General features: G+C 42.7%; 1 protein-coding gene across 2 annotated transcripts in view; it reads right to left on the reverse strand.

Moving 5' to 3' along the window:
• Positions 1–1,229: 1,229 nt before the first annotated feature.
• Positions 1,230–19,042, reverse strand: part of dpysl4 (dihydropyrimidinase like 4) — a 39,688-nt gene continuing 21,875 nt past the window's right edge. For both annotated transcript variants that reach the window (XM_068052691.1, XM_068052692.1), the window contains 6 exons: positions 16,202–16,358; positions 15,665–15,806; positions 13,805–13,975; positions 6,300–6,479; positions 4,459–4,624; positions 1,230–3,233 (listed from right to left, as the gene is read on the reverse strand). In XM_068052691.1, the coding sequence (XP_067908792.1) occupies positions 3,142–3,233; positions 4,459–4,624; positions 6,300–6,479; positions 13,805–13,975; positions 15,665–15,806; positions 16,202–16,358 (908 nt within the window). In that variant the 3' untranslated portion in view covers positions 1,230–3,141. The remainder of the gene's footprint in view (positions 3,234–4,458; positions 4,625–6,299; positions 6,480–13,804; positions 13,976–15,664; positions 15,807–16,201; positions 16,359–19,042) is intronic.

The raw sequence follows: 19,042 nt of genomic DNA on the forward strand, positions 1-19,042 counted from the left end.
CAATGGTGGGTTTTTCAGTTTTTTTCTAACCCTGGTGGATCAGTAAAGTTTAGTGTGCTTTTTAAAATATGGTTTCTGGTGATTTAGTAGAAAGAAAAGTGTTTCTGTATCCATGACTGCAGATATCCAAGCCCTTGGTTATTTAGGGAATACTGATATCCAGCCTGTTCAGCATCTCAGTCATAAGTTCTAGATTTGTGCTGAAATGTAAACTCTATTTCAATTTAGCCAAATGTTTATTCCTATTCAGTACAATAGTTATTTCTAAATAAAACCCTGCTGTCTATGTTCTTCATTACATCTTATTTTACACAACACAGATTAAACAGAGATTGCTGAACTGCAAATCCCTCTGTATATTCCAGAAATGCTTCAGGGAAAGGTAGTTTGGGTAACACTCTGGGGCTCTCAGTGCTGTGTGATCTGTCCCATTTACATTGCAGGGTGAAAGTCCCACATGAGTGGCAACGGACGGCAGCAGTGGATGGGGAGGAGGCGCAGGTGGCAGGGGTGGGGCGAAAGAAATTTGTTTCTGCATTCTCTCCAATAACTGGATGGAGATCCGAAGGTGCGGGATTGCCGGCCACCGGCACCAATATCGCCCCGGAACAGACGGCAGGCGCGTGTAGGTCATTTATTTTTTAAAATATGCAGATTTGCCTCCTGTCGCCGAGTTGTGGGAGGTGGGGGCTGCCACGAGGCCGTGCTGCCACCAGCAATATTGGGCTGGGCCTCTGCCGGAGGCATTTTCCGCCCCCCCACCCCAGCTCCGCCACGACCCCCGATGTCAGGGGGTCTATAAAATCCAGCCCCAGATCTTTGTCAGGAATGATCTCCCAGTTATTTTTCAACATAAAAATCAGTCATTAAATAAAATGATTTTTCAGGACATCAATCTATGAAAGATCATCAACACGTTTTGAGGAACTAGTTTCACATAGCTGGTTGACTGTTGTGCTTTCATTGGCCGTAATATGAAATATATGAAAAAAAGGCACAAGAAGCCTATTGTCAAGTACCTGATCATTTAGAGAGAAAGATTGTTTGAGCATTGACTCAATTGCCAATGCATTTGAATGGCGAGCTATTGGTTCATAATACAGGAACAAATTTAACCAATATTTCTCTTTCATAGTTTATAGCCAGTACTGTCATGAATCTATGATTACTGGTGCAGTGCCCTCTGGTGCATGTACAAATGAGAAACAGGAAAGCATTCATTTTCCATAACATTTTTATTTGATAAAGATGAACCATTAGATCGAAACAACGTCACCTTACAAAGTTTTCAGGCTTTGTATGTTCTGTAAAATTCATTAGTAACTCTGACAGTTTTTTTTCTGAAATCTGAAAGCTTTGGCCTTCTAATCAAATCTAGATAAACTGTAGCTGGCTATCAACACCAGAATTTGGCTCAAAGCAGTTTATTTTAAGTTGGTTATCAGATTTAAGTATAATACTTTGAAATAAGACACAGGTCTGTTGGAATTGAATGCAGTTAACTATATATGTGAGAAAAACTGATTAGGTTTTCCATAATGAGTAAATTTGAGTAAATATGAGAAGATTTTATAAAACATTCTGCTATTTCCATGCAATAGGTCTAGTCCGATAACTTTCATTCAGCCAGTACAGAGTTCAAAGGTTAATATTGCACCCGCTAGCCACCTAATAGAAAAGTTCCCTGTTTCTGTTACAGGTTACTTTATGACTACAGTCTGGTTCAGTTAAGATCAACCATTCATTACAAATTATAAAATTATAAACCAGTCAAGCCACTAAAGTCATAATAGCAGAAATTAGCTAAGGTCAATTGAGAAAGAGTTAAAAATGAAGCCTGCACAACATATTTCAACTATTCAAGCCTTCTCAAAAAGTTCAAGATACTTTAATGACATTCAAGCAAAAAACATGTAAAACATACAAGACAACACCACTGCCATTTTAAGATATTACCATTTGCTTTGTACAAAGACCAATATTTTGAAATTCTTGGGATTTCTGATCGTTTGAAATCCGATTTACTAAGACTAACAAAAGATGGTGAGCCTAACCTCTCCAGTTAGTAAACTAGTACAACGTTTACCTCACTTGCACTAGTGGTAAATGGAATTCCACTCCTGGTTAGTTTAGTAAAGGGAAAATTATTATTTAAATATACTTAGATACGTGAGCAGTACTAAAACCTTATTTTAAGCACAACTGTTTCCATCATACATGGAAGCAGTAGAAAGGGCTGACATACAAGAGGCAATTCAGACATACTGGGGTTAAGTCTCATCTTCCCTGCTTGGCTGGATTGCCCATCTGGTATAGAAGGAGGCCAATTTTCATTGCCACTGATTACAAGGGAAATAAAATAGTTGGGGTTCTACGGCAGGCAGGTGAGCCACTCTACCATGTTACTGCCCAAGTGTTAAGGTGGAAATTACCCTCAGTGTATCTTCCCAAAAGTACCCTTTACAGTTTAACTAGGCCACCACCAACAACACTTAACAAATTTCCACAACTATATTTAATGTGAAGAAAAATTATACTTTTTTGGTTCACTAAAATGTACATCTTGTTAATTGTTAAAAACTTTTAAAGGTTACCCTGTAAACAGTGCATATGTAAGAAATACTAGTCTGCACCACAGTAGCTTGAATTACTGTTGGCATGTGGCTGAATAAAGTATTAAAATACTTTAAAACCTCAATGTTTTTGTAATCAATGTATGTGTCACATTGTTTTAGACTGTCAGACTCCTGTGGTAATATAAAGTAAATTACACATTACCTTCAATATCACTATCATGCTTCAAATGAAACACAAATACAACTTTACATAGTCACAACGATGAAACAACAGTTGTCTCAATGCTTGTTACAGACGTCCCAATTAAATCAAATATTAATATAAATTAATGGTTATTTTTTATAATACAAAAATGGTACCTCTTGAATTATTTGGCAGATCAAAAAGTTTCCAAATGCATCATTTATCAGCTATAAAGGCAGTGACTTCATGACCATCTTTTGCAGCAAATACTGTACTGCACACAGCTGCTTGTGAGAATATATCTGAGCCTCAGATGACAAAACCTGCAGCAATATTAGGGCTCTGAGATTATCATTTTAATCAGATGTTTCTGCTTGAAATTCAGCCCAGAGTTGTTATGTTTGAACGGCCACCAGGGGGCGCACTGATGCGCTGAGTTGGACGACGAGGAATGTGATCATCAGCCTGGGTTCCTGGAACAGAACAAATAGCAAATTCAGACTGCGACATGTCATCGTAATGATGTTAATAGCATTGTTTTATAACATTTATTTGGAGATTAATTTTTTTTTAAATCCATTTCAAACAGAACATTTGATATAATTTAGGAGAGGCCAGCTACAATTTAATACCAATTAAATTTCAAAGTAAAAGATTTTCTCATGAAATTTCTATTCTGCTCAGCTTTGCCACTGATGTATTCTTTTGCCATTTTCTTTCTTCAGCCCTTAAGATGTAATGTCTCCACTACGGCAGGAAGGAATACTTTGGGCCATTCTTCCTGCAGAGGGTAAACGGAAACGCAAAGAAAGAAGGAACCTGCATTTATTTATATAGTTTCTCTCTAGTCCTTAGGGCATCCCAAAGTGTTTCACAGCCAATGTGATCCTTTTGAAGCGTATAACATAGGGAAGCACAGCAGCCAATTTACAAGCAGTAAGGATCCATAAAAAGCATTGAGATAAATGACCAGATAGATTGTTTTGGTGGTTAAGGTTGAGGGATAAATGTTGGCCACCTCCCCTAGTCTTCTTTGAATAGCACTTAAGATCTTTACAACCACCTGAATGGGAAAATGGACCTTAATTATTTTCCCACATGAAAGACACCAGCTCCAACAGTACAGTACTCCCTCAATACTGTACCAAAATACTAGTTTACATCATGTGCTCATGACTTAAAGTGGGGCTTGAACCTACAGCTTTCTGACTAAGAGCCAAGAGCACTTCCACTGAACCAAATTAACACTCAAAGCCAAATTCAGTGAAAGGGGGACACAAAGTCATAGCAGAATAGGAGCGGACACAATTCAGTTTTGGGAAGGAAGGGGTTTAGAGGCACATTTATTGGGAGTGCAGACTGGGAAACAGGGAATGCAGTGTAAAAGCAAGTGCCTCACATATGGCAAACGTTCAGGCAAACAGATGCTATTTCTTTACTATCTCCAGTGCTCCTGGCAATATGATCGTGTGCTAGGGCATGCAGTGTGTGATTTCCAGTGCATCACCAAAGGACCGAAAGTAGAGGTTCCCACAATCGAGCCTCAACAAATGTTTTCAGTCCAAAGATCAGCGGGAACAGCGCTTTTCCTTATTTGTGACAGAGATCAAGGTGAATGCATTCAAGAACTATCAAATGCAGGACTAAAGTTAAACCTTAAACATTCTATTATTACTTAATAGCAAACTCATTTTTTACCAGCCAAAGTGAATCCAGATTGGTGAAGGTTTCGTGGTGGTTGAATTGGTTGTTTAGCTGGAGACATCCGAGCTGATGGAATGGGCGTCATAGCTCTAGGAACCACAGTGACATCTTGGACAGGACCATCATAAATCCCTCTTGGAACGCCTCGGATTTCAGCCAGCTGCAAAAATGGAACTAACGTTTGATACCGCTTTGCTTATCCATGTATAAGTGCCATGGCATTTTACAAATGCAACTCAATATGAAACCATTTTCACAGGCAAAATTTGGGAGACGCATTCGTGCAAACAACAATTCAGATCTTCTTTCTGCCATACAAGCAGGAACTTTCTAGCCATTCAAGAAAATTTGGTATTGCAAAGGTTAATAGTGCCATTCCACAATATGTGATTAACATTTTACTGAGAATCTCTAACTTTTAAAGGGAGTTCTAAATCTGTGTGCAAGTATTATCAAAACTTAAGCTCTCCATTATTTATTTATGTAGTAATAATAAAGATACCAGCTGCTCAAAGTGTGCATGCTGAACCAGGGACATCCAGATTCATATTTAGAACTGGTGTCTGCAAGATCAACAGCTATTCCAGTTACCATGCGAATGCAAGATTTGGAAATGTCAACCACCATTGGTGACCACTGAATCTATTAACTGATATCTTATCTCAAAAATGGCAGTAATTGTTACCCATGTTCCTTAGCTTTGCCGAAATGTGCTTTCTAAGAGTTTTAAACAGGTTGTACCTAAGCTGAGAAGGATGGCCAAGAACCTCCAAACTAAAGCATGAGCTCAGGGTTATATTATACTCTATAAACATAGGAAGCATAAAGCTGGCATATCTGCCAAATTTTTGGAAAATGAATTACTGCTCTGAACGAGATAGGCTGGGGTTGTTTTCCCTGGAGAAGGCTGAGGGGAGACCTGATTGAGGTATACAAAATTATGAGGAGCATTGATAGGATAGATAGGAAGAAGCTTCTTCCCTTAGCGGAGAGGTCAATAACTAGGGGGCATAGATTTAAGGTAAGGGGCAGGAGGTTTAGAGGGGAGTTGAGGAGGAGTTTTTTCACCCAGAGGGTGGTTGGAATCTGGAACACACTGTCTGAAGGGGTGGTAGAGGCAGGAACACTCACGACATTCAAGAAATATTTAGATAAGCACTTGAAACGCCATAACATACAAGGCTATGGGCCAGGTGCAGCGAAATGGGATTAGTTAGGATGGGTCCTTGATGGTCGGTGCAGGCGCGTAGGGCTGAAGGGCCTGTTTCTGTGCTGTAAAACTCTATGACTCTAACTACTATTTCTCCATGAAGGAAACAGACTTGCAGGGCTACGGGAATCAAGTGGGGGATTGGAATGACTAAGTAGCTTCGTGGACAGCCAGCATGGACTTGACGGGCCGAGCGGCCTCCTTTTGTGCTGTAAATGACTCCATGAAGAATTAAATTTAAACAGAGGCTTGAAATAAGGTATCTTGGCGGGGCCAAAATGTAAGAAAAATAAATGATAGTTCTCAGTAACAGAGAAACTGTGCTCTTCACACAAAACTCCAGGTACAAAATTTGTTGGAAAACAATTATACTGTTAAGTATTTTGGGACTTTGGGCAGATCATAAAAAGGAATGATTTAACCCCTATTTATCAAAATACGGGATTGGTGATCCATGCTTCCGGATTATTAGACCAGTAACATTAGCAGTATATTACCATACCCTAAATTATCCAATGTCCAGAGATTTTACTCATACTAGTTTTAACGTTATCAATTCTATATCATGTTTCCAATTAATTGTCCTGAAGTTGTAATACTGACACAGTAAGGTTGAAGATTTTACCTTGCTTCTTGCTTTTATTCTTTTGTAAACATAGTCTGGGAATGTCTTCTTGGGGATGAAGCGTCCACAGCCCTCTGTGGCATGAACTGTCCCATATTCAAGGACAATTTTACCTTGACTTACAACAACTGAAGGAGCACCACGGCATTCCATTCCTTCAAATATGTTATACTCAATTGCCTAGGAGATATAATGCAGATGTGATATAACTTTACATTTCATACCATTTAGAGTGCACCAATTTTTCAATTAGATTATTTAAATCTATATTGTAAGTAGATCCCATGCTGACTTATAAAGGTTAACTGTTAAAATTATGTGGTTGTACAGTTTAGAACAAAGAACAGTACAGCACAGGAACAGGCCATTCGGCCCTCCAAGCCTGCGCCGATCTTGATGCCTGCCTAAACTAAAACCTTCTGCACTTCCGGGGACCGTATCCCTCTATTCCTTTCCTATTCATGTATTTGTCAAGATGCCTCTTAAACGTCGCTATCGTACCTGCTTCCACCACCTCCCCCGGCAGCAAGTTCCAGGCACTCGCCACCCTCTGTGTAAAGAACTGGCCTCGCACATCCCCTCTAAACTTTGCCCCTCGCACCTTAAACCTATGTCCCCTAGTAACTGACTCTTCCACCCTGGGAAAAAGCTTCTGACTATCCACTCTGTCCATGCCGCTCATAACTTTGTAAACCCGCCCCTCCACCTCCATCGTTTCAGTGAAAACAATCCGAGTTTATCCAACCTCTCCTCATAGCTAATGCCCTCCAGACCAGGCAACATCCTGGTAAACCTCTTCTGTACCCTCTCCAAAGCCCCCATGTCCTTCTGGTAGTGTGGCGACCAGAATTGCACGCAATATTCTAAGTGTGGCCTAACTAAAGTTCTGTACAGCTACAAATCTGCTGTCCTCTCTCAGGATGACCACCACTCTGGCAGTGTCCTTGCTGTTGCCTGTCAGCCCGTCAACCAGACTGCTTTTGCTATGCTGAGGTGATGCAGTCCCAAGCCAAGCTTTCTAGGGCCAGAGCTGCTCGATGTCATCCTCCAAGGCCAACCGCAGTCTCCCTCACTGAAAGTCAGCAGCCTCATGCTGCAGCCATAGGGGTAGTACTGCGTAGGAGCACTAGGAAAGGCAAAAGCATATAGAAGACAGGCAGTAAGGGAATGTACAAGAATGATTAGTTGACTTTTGTATGCAATATTGGATAGTTTGATCTATAAATTTGGTTTGGAATGTTTGTTTTCTAATGGCTTCTACTTTAGCATTGTGGCCAAGAGGGCACCCCGACAGTCAGCAACAGAGGGAAGGCAAGGTGCGGGACCGCCGGCAAACGGGGAACTGGGGCCGCACCCACCTATGTTTAGCACTGAGAAACTGCTGGTTTTTATCCTGTAATACTTTTATCTGTAATCATTGTGGCCAAGCTCGCTTGATCTTACATTGCTGCTTCTGTTGCCAGTGGTGTCCTTCTTTTGTCCCTCTCCTGGCTGTACCTCATTCACATTCCTTCTTCAATTCTTCCTTTCTCTGAACTCATTATACTTCCTTACACCACTAGGAAATGTCATTGTCCTAAACTTCTACTGGGAAAGGGAAGCACAAGAACGCCAACAACTAGTGGATGAAACAAAATGGGAAGTAAGACTGAAGTGAATGATACAAAATTAAGAGAAAAATGTGACATTTAATTAAGGGGAATATTTAAAATGAGGAGATCAATTACTGCAAATAAGGACTATTATTTAGTTGAAATTCCCTCAGTTGCAAGGTAAATGCTTTCCCATCTGTTGTATCCTCTGACACCACTAAAGGTGAAGATTTTATTTTAAGTAGGAGAAATAAAGGAAAAAAAGAATTATAAAAATGGATGGGACTCTGAAGAATACACTGAGAAGAAAATGAATGAGGAAAATAAAAAGATTCAGAAGGCAAAGACGTTAGTCATCCTCCAATTTTATGCTTTATTCTTGGATGAAAAGGAATGGAAGAAAACTAAAAATAAAATTCTGCGATAGAAGCAAGACAACAATAGACATAAAAGAAAGAATAAAGTCAATTATTTAAGTAATGGAGCAAATGCAAATATATGAAGGAATTATGAAGGAACCTTTTCACCAATATGTGCACTCTTACAAATGTGATGTTCTTTTACGCTATCTTTAATCGTCACTCGGCTTTCACAGGAAATAAGTGAATCTAAATGAGATAGTTTTAAAGAGTGTTTACAGTGACCTAACAGTAAAGAGAATGGAGTATATGGGCTATGAATATTCTATATTCTGGACCATGATGACATTTCCTATCACGTCTGTTACTGTCGAATAAATTCTACAGGTTAAGATTCTAAAGGGGCTTGACAGGATAAACAATGAGAACACGGGGGCACAGTCTCAGGATAAGGGGTCTATTATTTAGGACTGAGATGAGGAGAAATATTTCTTCACTCAAAGGGTTGTGAATCTTTAGAATTCTCTACACCCGAGTGTTGTGGATGCTCCATCACTGAATATATTCAAGGCTGGGATAGACAGATTTTTGACCTCTGAGGGAATCAAGGGATATGGGGAGTGGGCGGGAAAGTGGAGTTGAGGCAGTAGATCAACCATGATTGTATTGAATGGTGGAGCAAGCTTGAGGGGTCGTATGGTCTACTCCTGCACCTATTTCTTATGTTCTTATGTTAAGTGGCTGTCAACTCGTGTGGTGGTAACACATTGTCGGAACAGTGTAAGAAGATCCCTACTTAGCCAATGCTCTATATACACTGGAAGTGCTCAATACAATGAAAACAGAAAATACTGGAAATGGTAGGACAGGCAGCATCTGTGGAGACAGAAACAGAGTTAACGAGGGAAAAAGTAGGTAAGGCCTGTTAGTGCGTGCAGGGATCGTGATATATGATTACTCTGCACCCAATGGGAGTGATGTAGGCAACACGCAAAATTTGTGCTGCTTGCTCATCTCCATGATTGTCGCGTGCTGCTTGTCATGTGACAAGCCTGCCCGCCACTGGGCTAATACCAGCAGAGGTGGGATGAGGCCTTATAATTGAGCATTAATTGCCCACTTAAGGGCCTGAATTGGTGGTGGGGCAGGAAGGCTGTTCACATGGTCTCCCGCCTTGGACTTAATTCGGGTGGAGGCAGGAAGGTGTCGGGCCACCCCCACCCCTTGCACAGCACCATCCTGCCTGATTAAATGCTTTCCCTGCCTCCAAACCCATCATGGGGAAGAGCATAACATTTCCCCCCAACATGAGTGCTGTAGTGGAAGCTCAGGCAAGGTCATGAATTCCATGCTTGTTGCCATGCAAGCCCAGTTTGGTGCCCTGCAGGCTCACACTGCTGCCATTATGACTGTGGCTACCAGTGCTCAAGAGGCTTGCAGGGTCTCACAGGTGTCCAGCAATCTGTGCTCCAGCAGATTACTAGGATTGCTGAGGCGCCACTTCGGGGGGAGTTCCAGTGGCTCGATGGATCATGTTGTACTCTCTCAGGGTGATAGCATTTGTGTTCCCATCACTCCGCCAGGGCCCTTGCTGTCGCCTGTCAGCCCAGACTGCTGACATCCATACCATGATGGTACAGGCTGAAGCTGGGCCCTCGAAGCCTAGAGCTGCTCAAGGGTGTTCTCAAGGCCATCTGCAGTCACCCCCACTGAATGTCAGCAGCCTTCCACCAGCCATGCTGCAGTCACTGGGGTAGCACTGCATAGGAGCACTAGGCGAGGCAAAGGCACCCATAAGACAGATACTAAGGGAATGCACATGGGTGATTAGTTGAGTATTGTACGGGGTATTGGAAATGTTACTGGATAGAGTTGGTAATGAATGGTTGTTTTGTGGTGTCTTTATTTCAGAACTTTGGCCAAGAGGACACTGTGATGGTCCGTAACAGAGGGATGATAAAGTGGGGAACTTTGGAGCAACGGTGATCTGGTTTTTTTTTTAGGGGAACTGGAGTATGAAGTGATGCTCATGAACAGTGTATCAGAAGCGATGATACCCCAGATGGCTCCTCCATTTCTCATCCTCTTCCTCCTCAGGTGGTCACCAAAGCCCTGGTGGCAAGGGCTATCCCCTCATATTGGCAAGGTTTGGAGGATGCAGCAGACCACCACAAATCAGGAGAAACACTCCAGCGAGCGCTGGAAGGCTTTCCCCCACCCCCAACCCCAAGTGATCCAGGCAATGGAACTGATGCTTCAGGATGCCAATGGTCTGCTCCATGATGTTCCTACTTGCTGCATGATGTCATTGTAGGATCACTGTCCACGTGTGGCTGGGTGGCAGAGGGGAGTCATCAGCTATGTGTACTGCGGGTAGCCCTAGTCGCCAAACAGCCACCCACTGGTTCAATGTGGTAGCTTGAAGATGACTGGGAAGGTTGATTGGTGCAGGATGAAAGCATAGCGACTGCTGCCAGGTTAATAGACATTCACTGACACGATGGTCTGGGCATGGTCACATATCAACTGCACTTTCAGCGAGTGGAACCTTTTACAGTTGTGGTACATCCACCCTTTGAGAAGTGGCACCTGCATGGCTCCTACACCATGGGTAAGCCTGCTATCCTGGCCAAGCCACTTGCTGCTCCTCCTGCTTCTCTCTACTTAGAGAGAAGACAATTAAGTCCTCTTTCCTGATGTGTAGGGCCTCAGTGACCTCCCAGATGCAGTGGTGGGTGGCAAACTGAGATATGTTGGCGATGTCGCCTGCGCCAGCCTGGAGGCATCTGCTAATCTATTCTATTCCTTATGTTACGGTGTAGAAATTGAAGGCCACTCTGACCTTGACGGCCACTGGCAGTGCCATCCTCACCCTGCTCTGCGGCTGCAGGTCCAGTTGGAGGAGGTGGCACACTTCAGTAACCACTTCCTTGGTGAAGCATAGCTGTCACAGACACTGCTCCTGACTGAGAGCTGCAGGTAGGAGAAGTGCTCTCTGACGACCCTACGTGGGTAAGGCCTCATGCTGAAAATCCTTCTTTTCCTCCCTCTGCGAACAGCTTCTCCTCTCTGCTGCCTCTGCTCCATCTCCCTGTCATGCTGCAGTCCAAGAGGAACTGCAACTAAATCCCTGATGACTTGGAGCAAGTTTAGTTTTATTCATTCGTCGGGTGTTGCTGGCAAGGCCAGCATTTACTGGCCATCCCTAATTGCCCCTGAGAAGGTGGTTGTGAACAGTAATTGCTGAATGGTGCACTCAGAGGCTTTCTGAAATTACACAACTCCCTTCTGATTGAAAGAACTTCCGTCAACTCCTCCAACAACACAGAATTTCTACTAATTCTGCAGCAGCAATGAGACAGTCAAAAGCACCTCACCTGAAAGCTGAATGGTGCTGGCTTTAAATAGTGCTGATGGGGGCTCCCTGGTGCAGCTGAATACATGTTCAGCTGTGTGTGTTTAGCATAGGCGCTAACAGAACTGGCAAAGTTGAAAATGGCAGGTCAGTTACCAAGTCAGTGTTAGACACTGACTGATGCCACAACCTGCCCACTCTGCATGCTTCCGGCGCAAGCATAGGCAGGGGTCAGCAACGTGTCTGTACACAGACACCAGTGTCCATGATAAAACTTTTGATGTCCGTTGTAATTTTAAACGTGTTGCTCCAAGCCTTTAAACTTTATAACACTTATAATTATCAGGAACAGAAGTAATTACAAAGGATCAGGCCACTGGGGCATTGGGCTAGTTCCGACAGCCAGCAAAGTTTTGTATCCGGTCCACCAATAAAAAGCGTGAATGGTTTGCCTGTGCGTGGACCTCCGTCGAATCAGATCATGGGGGAGGCGGGGCTCACTGGGAAGAGTGGAGCTGTTAATCAGGGCGCTGACCAATGGGAGTGGGGCAGGAGGCAATGTTTGTGGAGCGCTGGGAAGGCGGGTCTCTGGGAAGACAGGGGAAGTGGGGGGGAGAGAGAGAGGAAAAGAGATGGGGGGAGCGGAAAGAGACGGGGGGAGAGAGACGGGGAAGGGGGAGAGAGAGGAAGAGGGGGAGAGAGACAGGCGAGGGGAGAGAGATGGGGGAAAGCAGAGGGAGAGAGGGAGGGGGAGAGAGTGAGAGATCACCCCTGACAGATGGACATCTATCTGAATTCTCTGCATCGCTCAACAAGCGTGCAGGCAGACATTAACTACTTGTGCCAGCAAAAAACAATGCCAGGCATCTCACTAAATAGGGAGAAACGTGTTTTAAATCGAATTGTGTTTTAATGGCATTACGTTGGCTGTACACTTTATATACAGATTAATTGCCCCCATGTCCATGGCTGAGTCAATAATTTTGTCAAAAGTCCGTGTTGCAACATGTTGGTGCCTATTCTTGCACACAGGTTGCCTGCACTATCGCCCTTCAAAACATGGCAATCGCCGCAGCTGTTCAGTGGGAGCAGACGCCTTCAACTTTCTTTGTAAGCTGGCTCCCCTAGCACTGAAACCAGCAGAAAAGCTGAATTTTGAGGTCAATATTTCAGGTCGATGACCTTACATCAGGCAGGGGTGTTTCCAGCACTTTCTGTTTCTATTTCAGATTTCCAGCATCCGCAGTATTTTGATTTTTTGCTTTATACAATTACTGATTGCAGAGGTGGAATTGCTAATTTCCCTGGGCATGACTGTAGTTGTATTCTGCTATTCTGGATGCATTCAACAAAGTCTGCTCCTCAAGCATTCCATATGGCATACTGAGAGGAAACGAATACCTGTTTCCAAATACCACCCTTGAAGGAATAACAGATGTACACAGAAGAATACTAAGTGAGGAATTTGTGTTTTTATCGTGTGAACTACATTCACCTCCTTAAATTGTAGCTCTGAGTTTCTTATCACAATACATGCAAAATAAAGGCATTGAAGGGTATTAGACAGCCATATTACCACATGGCCCTGTAAGAGTGGAGCATCTCCGAGTGTACATCAGTTCAACTGACTGGAGATGTACTGCTATTCTGCTGGCTTTTGGTTTTGTTGAGACTGTGAAACTGATTCTGAGCCTCCAGGGAACACACATACTGTTAATGAGTGAGAGGAAACCATCTGGGAGCAATCACAATGCCATTATATCAAAAAGCAACACTTACATCAGATACCCTTCGGTGCAGCTGGATTCGGAGAGCTTCAAGTTATATTGCAACCTGTAATCTGGGCTTGGGTTCAATACCATCAGCTGCCACAGATCTTAACTTTCTTATGGAAATGCACTGCAGAGTCAACAGTCACTTTTGTTGTGAAGTAGAACTGGGAATATAACTGGATTTTGAACAGCTATAAACCGGTCAGCATGAACATCCAACCAGTTTGTAAATGTCCTAATTAAATTTATTTTAATATCAAAGATCTTTGTTAATGAATATCCCCTAACAATGGGTGAAGTCGTCATAAATTGGATTTGCCAGTAAATTGAGCTTTAATCAAGAACAAATTACAACCACTTTGACTTCTAATTATTGGGTAGCTTTAACCAGTGAATGTAGGCTTAATTAGGAAGCTATTTGCATTACCAGATTGTGTGTCTTTGCCGAAATGATTTTGACTGCTTCTGGATCCCAGATGACCAAATCAGCATCAGAACCAACGGCGATTCGTCCCTTTCTGGGGTAGAGATTGAAGACTTTTGCAGCATTTGTACTTGTAACTGCTACAAATTCATTCTCATTCATCTTTCCTGTTGCCTAGAGTATGAAAATTAGAAAAGGTTATAGGGATATATTGTACATCTCTACAGTCAGCTGTTATGCTGTGCTTTTTTAACCCTCCTGGTGAAATGAATCCAGATCACTGGTGTGTGCAGATTAGTCTGAACTTCTATTCATTTAAAAATTCCCTTTCCTTGTACTACTGGATGAGGAGAAATTTTCTCCAACTAAATATTGGGAAGACGGAAGCCTTTGTTGTCGGTTCCCAGCAGAAACTCTGTTCCCTCGCCACTGACACAATCCCTCTCCCTGGCAACTGCCTAAGGCTGAACCAGACTGTTTTTAACCCTGGTGTCATAGTTGACCGCCAAGATGAGCTTCCAACCACATATCCTTCCATCACCAAGATCACCTTTTGTAACATCACCTGACACCGCCCCTGCCTCAGCTCATCTGCTGCTGATGCCCTTATATGCCTTTGTTGCCTCTAGACTTGACTATTCCAATGTTCCCCTGGCTGGCCTCCCACTTTCCATCCTTCATAAACATGAGGTCATCCAAAAATTTGCTGCCCATACCCTAACTTGTGCCAAGTCTCATTCATCCATCACCTGTGTGCTCGCTGACCTATATTGGCTCCCGGTTAAGCAATGCCTCAATTTTAAATATATCATCCTTGTTTTCAAATACCTCCATGGCCCTGCTCCTTCCTATCTTTGTAACCTCCCCTAGCCCGATAGCCCTCTGAGATCTCTGCGCACCTCTAATTCTGGCCTCTTGATCAGCCCCGATTTTAATCGCTCCACCAGTGAAGGCTGTACCTTCAGATGCCTAGGCCCTAAGCTCCACAAATTCCCTCATGTCTCCCTACCTCTCTTTCGTCCTTCAAGACACGCACTAAAACCTACTTCTTTGACCAAGCTTTAGGTCACCTGTCCTAATATCTCCTTATGTGGTTCTGTGCCAACTTATGTCTGATAATTGCTCCTGTGAAATGCCTTGGGATGTCTTACTGCATTAAAAGGGCTATATAAATGCAATTTGTTGTTGCTGTTGTTTGTATGTTTAAGTTGTTCTGATGGTCATAAAAGCCTGGGAACTTCTGAGGTCCTACTTCACTACTGTAAGCATGGTGGAAATGTGCATAGCAAGGATGGTCTACCAGCTTGAGCTAATCTGTCCTTGTAAGGCAGAGTGGAATATTCCAGAGGTCCAGATGAACCAAATAATTCTTTTTTAAAAACTCTTTTTGATTCTCATGGAACCACTGCAACTGTAGAAGGTAATCAATTGTGTCTGGAACCGATTGATTATTCTAGTAAGGGTTTTGGGTCGTTAAAGGGCCTCAAAGGGACTTTTGCCACGAGTTTTGCTGAGGCCTTTCAAGGGCGTAAAGGAAGCCAAGGATCTCCCCTCGATATGCCCTCTTGATATAGGGGGTACAGGTGAACGACATTGACCCACACCCACCCCAGCTAAAATTTAAAGGTCTGGTCCAAAAGGGAAGAAATCCCCAGTGTGTAAATGGAAATGATGCCCTCTCCAGCCCCAGGAATCTTGAGCCACATTGTCGGTAATAATAGGCATTCCAGAATCGAGTTATGTTTGTAGCATTCTGGTGTTCAGCTACAGTTAAGCTGCAATTTATTGCCATTAAAGATATTTTTAAAAAAGATTCAGTAACAGGTATGTCTAGTACCATTTGGTTTTATAAGGTTAACGTACCACAGCTTTATCCCAAATAATTGTCATCCTCTCTTCAATACCATTAACTCCTTCAGGGATCAGTCTGAAGTCATCTTTTCCAACTGCTTTCTGTGCAGTGGTGAAAGCACAGTGAGCACTGCCAGTAACCTGCAGATCGCCACTGTATTTAAAAACAAATCAGACATGGGTTACCATGTGTCAGACTTGAAAAGTGGCCCTATCATTACCACAAGTCCAAGGGGACCACTTACTTGTTTGCTTTGTGTAATGAACTTCAATAACTTATAAAGAATAGGTTTACAATTTCGCTACAATTACTGCACAAAGGAAATCCTCCTTCCCCTTCCCAACAGACTGCTTCCCTGAATGCTCATCCAATAAATAATTAAGCATAGATTACACAGTTTGATTTTTCCCCCATGCTGTATATTTTTGGTTATTGCTAAACTTACAATTGCCCATTATTTTCTTCTATTGTGCAATCAACATTCCTAAAATAGTAAACAGGAAATAAAAATCTATTTGTGAATGGTGAGTCAATTTACAAATCCATACCAGGAGAGGAGAGAATTTAGGTAATCAGGGGTAGAAGTATCAGTGCTGAGCGGAGGGGAGGTGACAAATGCTGCAGCTTTGGCCCAGTTCTTACTCCAGTAGTGGGATCCATCAGTCCCAAGACTTGCTGTGACAGGCTCTCCATATACAACTGCACCTGTCAAACCACACAAAGAACTGACTAGTACTCTTAACAAAACTGACTAATCAGTTCATACTTCTTTGATTTAACTTATCCATTTCATTTATTAGTAGAACACCTTGCACAAGCACAATGATTTAATTTAAATAGTTTGTAAAAAGGTATTTTCCTTGATGAGACAGCTACCCAACAAAGCATAGATGAATATTCAGGTACAAGTGATGCCTTCAAATTAATCAATTTGGCGTTTCTTTGTTCATTCTTGTAAAGCACATCTTTAGATGGTCATTACAGTCGCTATGAAGGCCTCCTTCTGAGTTATCGCTACCAATGCGGAAACTTGCCCATTATTGACGGAAGATTGTGGGCAGTCTATCCTCAGTTTCCTCAGATGTACTGGTCAAGGGCATTGTTTCCTGTGACATAGTGAACTCGATAGATTACCCCACTTATATTGCTTTCCTTATGGACAGATCACTTTATTTCTGCAGAATTACTTGAAATCTCTAGTTTATTAAGTTACAAGCATTTTTTAAAAATTCACAATTGTTTTTATCTTATTATTATGTTTAAATAACATAACATCTAAAGATAATCTAAAGTTTGGGTTTGACTTGGAGACAAAGCCAAAGCTGAAGCATATCATGGAACACTCATCTATATTAACCAGTAAAGGTTGGTATCAATTGTGATGAAATACTTTCAGGATTAATTCTTAAATCTATAACAAAAACACAGGATTTCAAAAAACAATAATCTTGAGAAATATTGGAATTTCCCTGAAATTTCTTCTTTGGTGTCCCTAAAACAGAATTCCAGCAGCAAAGATGGCATAAAATGGGGTGGGGCCTTGTAACACTTGGTCTTTGCCCGAGGAGCTGCTGGGAGAGTTTCCTGTCAGGGCACAGCCAGGGCCATGGGCCAGCATCAGAGGCCAGGGACCAGAGTCAGGGGCCAGAGAGAATTTCTGTCTACTCTCTGGAAGTTTGATATTGTAAAAGTGGCAAGGCTGGTGGGCTGACATCATCTGCCAGATTTCCTGCTGCTCCTGTCTCCTGAGTCCTGAATGAATTGGATGCTGGTAAGATGTTGGCATTGCTTCACTGGTGCAGTGCAAGCTGGGCCAGCAGGGGTATTCTAGGCCATGGAGACAAAGGACTTTTACGAAAGGGTCAGATTTCAAAATTATTTGCACTTTTAAGCCAATCTCTTCAGCTTTATTGGCACATTACTTTCAAGTGTCTCATTTTGCTCCCATTAGCACGTGCCCTATATATATGTTCCAACACTGATCAAGTGACCACAAGGGTCTGACAATGCAAACTCCGAGGGATCGGGATGTCTTCTCACTGGTGGGATGTGATTGCAGAACTGGAACAATGATGGAACTGGATCACTGATAATCAGGGGCACTATCTGCATAATAAATAATAAATAAAAACAGAAAATGCTGGAAATACTCAGCAGGTCTGGTAGCATCTGTGGACAGAGAAACAGAGTTAACATTTCTAGTCAAAGATCCTTCATCAGAACTGCAAAAAGTTAGAAATGTAACAGGTTTTAAGTGGGTCAAATAGGGGAGGGAGGGAAAAAGAACAAAAGGAAAAATCAGTGCTAGGTCAGAAGACGGGAGACATTAAATGACAAATGTGTTTGTGGGTCAGAGCCAAAGGAAGGAATAATGGGACAAGTAAAGAGACAAAAGAGTGTCCAGAGGAGGTGTGAATGGCAGAATGATGAACAGCTGCCATTCAAAAGCAAAACAAGAGAAAACAAAATTAAGACCGAAACATGCAAAGAAAAGGAAACTAAATGGGGGCAGAGATGATGGTCCTAATTTTTTGAACTCAGTGTTGAGTCCAGAAGGCTGTAAAGTGCCTAATCAAAAAATGAGGTGTTGTTCCTCGAGCTTGCATTGAGCTTCATTGTAACACTGGAGGAGGCAAAAGACAGAGATGTCAGCATGAGAGCAAGGTGCAGAATTAAAATGGCATGCTTGTGGACTGAATGGAGGTGTTCCACAAAGCAATCACCTAATCTGCATTGATCTTCCCAATGTTGAGCAGACTGCATTGCCAGCAGCGAAATCAGTATACTAAATTGAGAGAAGTACACATAAATTGCTGTTTCACCTGGAAGGAGTGTTTGGGGCCTTGAATGGTGAGGAGAGAGGATCAGAAATAGTAGGTGTGAAATCTCCTGTGCTGGCATGGAAAAGTGCTGTGGGAAGGGATGGGGTGTTGGAGGTGATTGAAGACTGTACCAGGGTGTCGCGGAGGGAAAGGTTCTTGTAATGCTGAAAGGGGAGGGGAAGATAATGGTGACATCATGTTAGAAATGGCGGAGGATGATCTGTTGAATACAGAGGCTGGTGGGGTGGAAGATGAGGACAAGGGTAACCCTATCATGGTTCTGGCAGGGAGGGGAAGGGTGAGAGCAGAAGTGCGGGAAATGGTTTGACACGGTCGAGGGCCCAGTCAACCATGTTTGGGGGGGTGGAATCCTCAGTTGAGGGAAAAGGAAGACATATCAGAAGCGCTGGTGTGGAAGGTTGCATCATCAGAACAGATGTGACGGAAACAGAGAAACTGGGAGAATGGAATGGAGTCCTTACAGGAAGGAGGGTGTGAGGAACTGTAGTCGAGGTAGTTTTGGGAGTCAGTGGACTTATAGTGAATATTTGCTAGTTTGTGCATAAT

Source organism: Heterodontus francisci, chromosome 20 (genome assembly GCF_036365525.1).
Source record: "Heterodontus francisci isolate sHetFra1 chromosome 20, sHetFra1.hap1, whole genome shotgun sequence".
NCBI classification, from domain to species: Eukaryota; Metazoa; Chordata; class Chondrichthyes; order Heterodontiformes; family Heterodontidae; genus Heterodontus; species Heterodontus francisci.